The following is a 9,939-nucleotide window of genomic DNA, read 5'->3' on the forward strand; positions in this document are numbered from 1 at the left end:
GTGTTGTAAAATAGATTAATCACTAAGGACCACGTTTTAAACTTGAAATTGTCCCATGAGGGGGGCGTCCAGGTAGCGTAGCGGTCTATTCCGTTGCCTACCAACACGGGGATCGCCGGTTCGAATCCCCATGTTACCTCCAGCTTGGTCAGGCACCCCTCTAAACACAATCGGCCGTGTCTGCGGTTGGGAAGCCGGAAGAGGGTATGTGTCTTGGTTGCTGCACTAGCGCCTCCTCTGGTCGGTCGGTCGGTCGGGGAGCCTCTTCGGGGGGGAATAGCGTGATCCTCCCAAGCGCTATGTCCCACTGGTGAAACTCCTCACTGTCAGGTGAAAAGAAGCGGCTGGTGACTCTACATGTATCGGAGGAGGCATGTGGTAGTCTGCAGCCCTCCCCGGATCAGTAGAGGGGGTGGAGCAGCGATCGGGACGGCTTGAAAGAGTGGGGTAATTGGCCAAGTAGAATTGGTGAGAAAAAGAGAGGGAAAATTATGTTTTTGTTCCATGGGGTGTATAGGCGTTCTGTTCTGTTCTGTTCTTTTCTGTTCTGGCCTCTTTTGAATGCGAGTTTTTTAAACCTCACCAGAGTTCAAGGCTGCCTTCGACATGTTCGACACTGATGGCGGCGGTGATATCAGCACCAAGGAGTTGGGTACCGTGATGAGGATGCTGGGCCAGAACCCGACAAGAGAGGAGCTGGATGCCATCATTGAGGAGGTGGATGAGGACGGTGAGATGCCTTTCTAACCATAAACACTACATGTGGTTAACAAGGGGAAGGATGAGGATGCACTTATTCTCCTACATTCCTTCATTTGCACATTTGCACTAATCAAGTAAACCCTTTTTATGTTTCCATACAATCATTTCTCTATATAAGTTCAATTTGCATTCTTGCAAGGTTTACCATTAAAGTCATTAAATTCGAGTGGGAAAGGACATATGTGAAACAGATGGAGTGATGCTACAGTGGATCGTCACACTGAGGGAATTAGAAATTCCTCGATCAGGGCGTCCTGTGTGGAGCCTTCCTTTTTGACTCTTCTGTCCGGCTTGTAAGCCCATACCTGTACTCTGCTTCTCTGCCAGAATTGATCCCATGTTGAACCTTCCATCAGAAGGAATGCTTCCCAGATTGCAAAATTGCTATGGCCCGGACCCGTCCCACACCGACACTTTCATCCGGCCCACATACCGCGTGGAATGATGGCACTTGGGCGGTCCGCTCCTGTTTGCCAGATCTGGGCCAGAACCAAGCCATAGCAATGCTGCATGTGCCACATATTTGCCAAAGGTGGCCCATATTTGATTTGTGATAATTGGGCCATATTCACCACTTACCACACGGGGCACTTCAGGGTCACATCCAGATTACATGTTGCCCAGAGCACCACATCTTTGCCAAAAACGGGCCACCTTTGATTTTGCATATTTGGGCCATATTTGCTATTATACATGTGGGCCCCTTCAGGCTCACATCCATTTTGTCAGGGCCAGAAGAAGGCCATCAGCACCACATCACTGCCTGAAGTGGCCCACATCCGGATGCTATCTGGGTTGAGAATGTTCATTTAACTACATCACACTTAAAATCTTGCTTTTCACCCCACCTACTCTGTCAGTGGGGTCGACGTGTAAGGTGTCGGTCAGAATCAGGACGCAGTCCCATCTCAACATCTATTTACCCTTATTCACCAAGCTCTTTCACTTGCTAATTGCCAGTTTTTCATCCCCACATCTCCCTTCCCCTCTTTACTCAAACGTCTCCTCCTTTCACGTCCACAGGTAGCGGTACCATTGACTTTGAGGAGTTCTTGGTCATGATGGTGCAACAGCTAAAAGAGGACCAGGCTGGAAAGAGTGAAGAGGAGCTTTCAGAATGCTTCCGCATTTTCGACAAGTATGACAACTCCTCTAACAGAGCACACTGTACGTGGGGCTGTGCTTCTCACGGCACAGGTCTGCCCAGTCTGTCCATCTGAATAACTTTCCTGAACCAAGGTTATTTCAGAGCAGAGACTCACCGCAACAGTCATGGTGTACCTTATAGGCTATGTTCGCAAACTCACAATCTTGACTTTAAAATCTAAACAGGCTAGTTTCCCATGATTTTTCCTATTTCAGTCTCAGAGTAGCTATAAATCAGGAATCAGGAATCAGGAATATCTACTTGTCATTTCATTCCATGCACCTACACGCATGAAATGAAACGAAACATCGTTTCTCCCAGCCCGGGTCCTGTCAGACCGCTCTCGGTGTTTCCTCTTCGGGTGCAGCTCCAGACAAGGCCGTGGTCCTTGGGCCCACCGGAGGCAGCATACCAGGCTCTCCCAGCCAGACACCTTTGACACATCTCCTCGCACTCCACACCATGACACCAAAAACACAGTCAACGCCATGCGGGGCCGCCGCCGGACCGCCCTCGGTGTTATCGGAACTGCCGGTCTGCATGGGCTAGCAGTTAGCTTAGCCTGCCCCGCTGCCGCGTCCTGTCAGACCACGCTCGGTGTTATCGGAAATGCCGGTCTGCATGGGCTAGCAGTTAGCTTAGCCTGCCCCTGTCCTGTCAGGCCGCAGTCCCCGGGCTCACAGGACGCACCAGATCAGGCTCCACCAGCCGATCCAACGCCAGCTCTCCCAGCCATCAGACGAAGACACAAACCCAGATGCGGAAAAAGACACTGCATGGACGGCACTGAGTGAGGCCGCCATCCTCCTACGCCGGTACTGGGTGAGGCCGCCGCAAACGTGAGTTCGCGCCGCCATCTTCCCACGATGTGATGGTTAGAATTACGTTCTAGGGAGACGGCTAACCCGCGACCTGTTCATGTACACCAACACCCCAGTTACTGAGAATGTAAGGTAACATTTCAGTATTTCACATTGGTGCGGGAGTGCAGGGATGAGGAGACGGAGAGATCGAGTCGAGTCAATCCCGTCAATACTCGCCACGCAAAACAACACCGATACAGGACAACCTCTCCTGGCAACCAGCTGACCAACCGCTAGGCTGCTGCACACATGGCTCCGCCCCGGAAACTCTAAGCAGTGCTGCGTCAGCACTCTGAACGTCCGCCTTAAAGGAGCAGCAGCCCCTGGTGAATCTACCCTCAGTTGTGTATCACCGCATTGGTTATATTAACTGGTTTGCGCCAACAAACAAACAAAATGTTCATGGGCGTCCGGAAGCATCCTTCCGGCAGACAAAGGCAGATACACTGTTGTCTTAAACCAGACAGGAGCGTCCGGGTAGCGTAGCGGTCTATTCCGTTGTCTACCAACACGGGGGTCGCCGGTTCGAATCTCCGTGTTACCTCCGGCTTGGTCGGGCGTCCCTACAGACACAATTGGCCGTGTTTGTGAGCGGGAAGCCGGATGTGGGCATGTGTCCTGGTCGCTGCACTAGCGCCTCCTCTGGTCGGTCGGGGCGCTTGTTCGGGGTGGGGGCTGCTGGGGTGAATAGCGTGATCCTCCCACGCGCTACGTCCCCCTGGTGAAACTCCTCACTGTCAGGTGAAAAGAAGCGGCTGGCGACTCCACATGTATGGGAGGACGCATGTAGTAGTCTGCGGCCCTCCCCGGATCGGCAGAGGGGGTGGAGCAGAGACCGGGACGGCTCGGAAGAGTGGGGTAATTGGCCAAATACAACTGGGGAGAAACAAAAAGGGGGGGGTCAAAAACAAAAACGTGTTCACATGGACTATTTTCTTAATGGATTCTCCTCCAACACCAGCGGTAAGGTTTTGTATGTGTACTGTACAAACCACATCCAGCAGACTGAGTCCTATGGATTCATCTGGTTAAGCCATAATTCACCTCTCACACTGGGGGAAACGCTGATCGGTTTGAAAAAAAGGTTTGCTGATCCCTCAGCCCCATATCGGGGCAAAAGGGGTAAATATAGAAGTGGGGATGAAATGCAGCAGCTTAAGTCTCCCTGTCCCTGCATCTCCATATCGTTGAGAGTAGGAGACAGGCAGGGAGGTCTGCTTCTCTGCGTGGTAAGTTCTCACTGGGCGACCTTGAGACCTTTTCCTTTCTCTTGCGCCACAGGAATGGAGATGGATTCATTGACCGGGAAGAGTTTGGAGACATCCTCCATCTGACCGGAGAGCCAATCACGGAGGAGGACATTGATGAGATGATGGCAGATTCTGACACGAACAAAGACGGGAAGATCGACTTTGACGGTGAGACGACAGCTCACACGTAAAGACGACGCAGGGACACACGTTCCCTCCAACCAACTCCACACAAACCTCTGGTTCTCCACCAACCAAGTCCTCAGAAAAGATCTTTTTCTCATTTTCCCAAACGTTTTTTAAATTGCTTAGCTGCAGCTCAACAAAGATAATGGACTAGTTCCTACATACATGGTTAGGGGGCGCCACTGTGCCGCAGTGTTTAGCGCGATCCCCTCACAGCAAGAAGGTCCTGGGTTCGAGCCCCGGGGTAGTCCAACCTTGGGGTCGTCCTGGGTCGTCCTCTGTGTGGAGTTTGCATGTTCTCCCCGTGTCTGCGTGGGTTTCCTCCGGGTGCTCCGGTTTTCTCCCACAGTCCAAAGACATGTAGGTGAATCACCGTACTAAATTGTCCCTAGGTGTGTGTGTGTGTGTGTGTGTGTGTGTGTGTGTGTGTGTGTGTGTGTGTGTGTGTGTGTGTGTGTGTGTGTGTGTGTGTGTGTTGGACCTGTGTGACACCCAGTGACTGCTGGGATAGGCTCCAGTATCCCTGCGACCCTGAGAACAGGATAAGTGGTTCAAATAATGGATAGATGGATAGATGGATGGATGGATGGATGGATGGATGGATGGATGGATGGATGGATGGATGGATGAATGAATGAATGAATGAATGAATGAATGAATGAATGAATGAATGAATGAATGAATGAATGAATGAATGGATGACCTTCTCGTTGATGATTAAGTTCAAATGAGAAGTCACTCTGAGCAAGTAAAGAACCAAACTCCGTTCTGGTACCAGTGGAGGGAAAGTCCCCCAGAAACAGCGGATCAGCCTACTTGTCCGTAGATACGAGTTCAGCCACCGCTTTAAACTGATAGAAGTCTTTCCAGTATTATTCCACACCATCTTATGTAGTATTAGACTGATGTAATTTGAATGAGAAAAGTGTCTTATATGAAAATATGAGAGAATCAGACACGTTAGGGGTTTTATTTATGTCGATGCATGCTCGATAACCCAGGTAAGGAAATCACAGAAAGTTGAATCAGTTCCTCTGAACACAGCTCACTGACTCAGCTGACTGCAGGTGCCCCCACCCTTATAAACAATACAGTGACTGCAGGTACCCCACCCTTATAAACAATACAGTGAATGCAGGTACCCCACCCTTATAAACAATACAGTGTCTGCAGGTGTCCCCACCCTTATAAACGATACAGTGACTGCAGATACCCCACCCTTATAAACAATACAGTGACTGCAGGTGTCCCCACCCTTATAAAAATACAGTGACTTCAGGTGTCCCCACCCTTATAAACAATACAGTGACTGCAGGTGTCCCCACCCTTATAAAGATACAGTGACTGCAGGTGTCCCCACCCTTATAAACAATACAGTGACTGCAGGTATCCCACCCTTATAAACAATACAGTGACTGCAGGTAACCCCACCCTTATAAACAATACAGTGACTGCAGGTGTCCCCACCCTTATAAACAATACAGTGACTGCAGGTAACCCCACCCTTATAAACAATACCCCCACCCTTATTAACAATACAGTGACTGCAGGTGTCTCCACCCTTATAAACAACACAGTGACTGCAGGTGTCCCCACCCTTATAAACAATACAGTGACTGCAGGTACCCCACCCTTATAAACAATACATTGACTGCACGTACCCCCACCCTTATAAACAATACTTTGGCATAACCACCCAAACCAATGATCGGTTTCATATGCAAATTGGCATGACCATTAACTAGAGTTACAGTGGTCTGTAGATAGTGTGGTGTAGATAGTGTAGACTGTGGTGTAGATGGTGTAGACTGTGTAGATGGTGTAGACTGTGGAGTCCTGGTCTGACGTGTTAGCTCTCCTGTGTTGTGTCATCCTCTTGGCCAGCGTCTGTTTGGTTTCTCCAGTGTACAAGTCACGTCAGTCCTCCTGGCACTTGACAGAGTATACTATATTGCTCTGTTTGTGCCTGGGGACCCGATCCTTGGGGTGGACCCATTTCTGGTGCAGCGTGTTTTGGGGTTTGAAAGCAGCTGAGACGCGGTGTTTGGAAAATACGCGTCTCAACTCTTCCAGCACTCCTGCCACATATGGAATCACCACTGGTTTACACTTAGGCAGCTGTTGTCCTTCTCCTCTCTTCGATCGGCTGGTGCACTGTTTGGGCGTCTTCCTCGCTTTGACAAACACCACATTGGAAATTGGTCCACCCCAAGGACCGGGTCCCCCAGCACAAACGGAACAATATAGTGTAGCTGTTAAGTGCCAGCAGGATTGCCGTGACTTGAACATCGGAGAAACCAAACAGACGCTGGCCAAAAGAATGGCACCACACAGGAGAGTTAACACATCAGACCAGGACTCCACAGTCTACGCCATCTACACCACAGTCTACACCATCTACACAGTCTGCACCATCTACAGACCAATGGCCACTCTTTCAAGGATGAGGATGTGCACATCCTTGATATCAAGGCTGGTTTGAACTGGGAGTCAAAAGAAGCCATCTATATGTGAAGAGAGAATGACCATCCCTGAACCGAGGCTGGGGGGGGGGGGGGCTAAGAGTACATCTGTCACCATCTTACAATGCTGTGATTGCAGCAACTATTCACCAGTCGTCTTGATGCATGCTCAATAATCCAGGTAAGGAATCAAAGAGCTTATGCCACTGTATTGTTTATAAAGGTGGGATACATGCAGTCAGGTGAGACTGAAGAGGTCACTTAGATGATGATGAAACGTTTCTGTCAATAAACGTTGTGTCCAGGTGAACTGATTCAACTTTCTGTGATGCTTTTGTTTCTTTTATTTCTTGTTGATACTGGCAGGTTGGATCTAATTTTGACTTATTTTTCCATAAATGAAGTCAGAGCCAGGTGAGTCAGGTATAGTTCTCCATAAGGTAGATATTTGACCAATGGCGGCTGGCCAGTACAGGGCGCTGGGGCGCCGCCCCCTTTCAAACATCAAGAGATGGAAATCTACTTAAACATGTTGAATATAAATTAGTTGTATAATGTAAATAATTATGAAATAAAAATATTTTTCAGTCTGTGAGCGCCTGTCAGCAGCATTAAATATTGGTTTAAATGGTATTTGGTTGATTTCTGTTATACTTCCTGGGTGAGGGGCGCCGGCCAAACCATACCTCATGTAAGCCCTCAAACTTGTGGCGAGCAGGTGACCTGAGGCTGCTGTCTGATTGGTTTCTTCAGATTTTCCAGGGGGCGCAGTGCTGTGCACCCCGGACACTCCCACTTTTATTGGCAGCGAATTGGTATTGTTTTCATGTTTTTTGATCTAATGTGACTGGACAATTCTCGTGGCTGTCAATCATGTTCACACCCACCATGACGCCTCGTCTCGACTGTCAATCATCCACCGTCGACGAACCCTGATAAAATCTATAGGCTACATTGTCCTTCTTAATAACTCAGTGACTGTGTGGACATTAAAGCAGCTGTCAGGTGTGCTGCACCAAGGTAAATTGCGCCCCCCCTCAAATTTTTAGCATCAGCCGCCACTGCATTTGAGTACATCTTACATCCAGTATTTGCACGGCAGTGCTTCATCTATATTCACATTATACTCTGACTATTGTTGCAGTCGTGTGTTTGTGAGGGTGCAGGAATGAGCAGGTGAACTGACATGTCTTTGGCTTTGGGTCCAGGGTTAGAAAAGTCCATACGGGCCTATGAAGGTTTAGTCGTCCTGAACTTCACCTTACACCAGGTCATGTGTTTTAGAAGGAAACAGAGGTGGAAAAAAATTACATATTGCTTTAATATGAAGCAAATATTCTCATGTAATCTACTTTCGAGGTAATACCATTGACGAGAAGTTGATTGATTGATTAATTGATTAATTCATTTAAACATTTGTTGATTTGATGATGTATTCATTTATCAGTTCATTCTTATCATTTATTCATCTGTTGATGGGTGGATGTTACGTTGTATGATGGAATCTCCTCCCTCTTTCTTTCTCTCTCCAGAGTTTCTTAAGATGATGGAAAATGTCCAGTAATGGAAACCGGATCGACATTCCTCTGTGACCCTGCCCTGTGACCTTTTCTCACACCAAGTCAGAACATTAACTGCTCTCCAAAAGATCCAGACCCGCTCTCAGCTCCACCGAGGCCTTCTTCTTCTTACTTCTGGGAAACCGCCATGAGATGAAAAACATTGTGCGACTACAAAGATAAGAAAATAACACCGTCCGAGACCCACCACCCTCTCTGCACATCTTCTCATATTAGCCCCGGGGCATAGGGTGGCGGTCTATAAATAACCGTTCAAACCTTTTAAGACGAAGGAACTTTCCCCCCTCAGCCTGCCACCCTGCCTCGCCCCCCCCCCCCCCACCTGTCCCCTGGCAGCTGCTGCTTCTGGAGAAACGTTACACCATCCTGTCTGCTGGCCTGCCCCCTGCTCCTCTGAGTCCTCTGAACCCTTCTCCTCCTCCTCCTCCTCCTTCATCTGTGCTTTCTAAATAAACTTCCTTTCCTCCACCGTCCGTCGTCCCCTTATTGCTGTGTTCTCCACCAACTCTCTTTCTTCTCGACTCTCCAGTTAAGATGTTCCGTTTCTTGCGCTTTTATTAAGTCAAGTCAGTTGTGTATGTATAGCCCAATATCACAAATTACATTAAATTATCACATGTCACATTTCATTAATTAAATTAAATTTATTTAATTAAATTATTTACACAAATTAAATTATTTCCTTTACCTTTGTTCTGATGCTGGAGTATAATATAACTGGATTAGCAATAACTTACCTATAGCATATATACATATACATATACACACACAAACACACACATATATATACACATATATACATATATATATATATACATATACATATATACGCACATATATATACACACATATATACATATATACATACATACATACATACATACATACATACATACATACATACATACATACATACATACATACATACATACATACATACATACAGAAACTTGCACACAAACACAAATAAATGCATGTACACAAGCTAAACACATGCATTTTTGCACGTTTGTGTGTTTGTGTGTGCATGTGTGCATGTGTGCAGCTTGTGTACGTTGTGTACACACAAACACAAGTAAATGCACGTACACAAGCTGCACACATGCACACACACGCGCGCGGGCACACACACACACACACACACACACACACACACACACACACACACACACACACACCAGTGCACACACACACACCAGTGCGGACATGTGCAAACACACACAAAAAAGTATACACTGACATAAACTCACACACACCACAAACCAAACATGCACTCACACACACACACACACACACACACACATACACTCATGCAAATGCAACTCTTTGCATCTGCACATTAAAACACAACCTCACCCTGAGACCAAAACCTCCCACGGGACCCTGAAAGACACGCCACAAGCCAAAGGCAGATACCCCAGCTGTCTGTCTACACTCACAGCCTGACACATCTGCAGAAGAAGAACTGCGTTATCTAACAACGTCCATATGGAGACTCTCCCTCTCGCTCGTCATCTGTCCTCGTGAAGCCATCATCCCCCGGCACGGGAAACCGGAGCCAGCAGCCACTGACGGGTCTCCCCAGAGGTTCAGCCCGGCCATGAGATGTGAAGCCCACCAGGACGGTAGCCCACCTGGCGCGCGAGCACGGACAACTGAGACGTGCCACATCTGAGCCAGCTCCTCCTT

At 48.0% G+C, this 9,939-nt stretch overlaps 1 protein-coding gene across 1 annotated transcript in view; it reads left to right on the top strand.

The window, feature by feature from the left end:
* The window catches only part of LOC130107194 (troponin C, skeletal muscle), a 34,610-nt gene extending 25,890 nt beyond the window's left edge, over positions 1-8,720 (top strand). Inside the window, exons 3-6 of the mRNA XM_056273663.1 lie at positions 587-730; positions 1,786-1,900; positions 4,054-4,190; positions 8,203-8,720. Of these exons, the coding sequence (XP_056129638.1) occupies positions 587-730; positions 1,786-1,900; positions 4,054-4,190; positions 8,203-8,234 (428 nt within the window). The 3' untranslated portion in view covers positions 8,235-8,720. The remainder of the gene's footprint in view (positions 1-586; positions 731-1,785; positions 1,901-4,053; positions 4,191-8,202) is intronic.
* Positions 8,721-9,939: the final 1,219 nt, after the last annotated feature.

Source organism: Lampris incognitus, chromosome 2 (genome assembly GCF_029633865.1).
Source record: "Lampris incognitus isolate fLamInc1 chromosome 2, fLamInc1.hap2, whole genome shotgun sequence".
Taxonomy (NCBI): domain Eukaryota; kingdom Metazoa; phylum Chordata; class Actinopteri; order Lampriformes; family Lampridae; genus Lampris; species Lampris incognitus.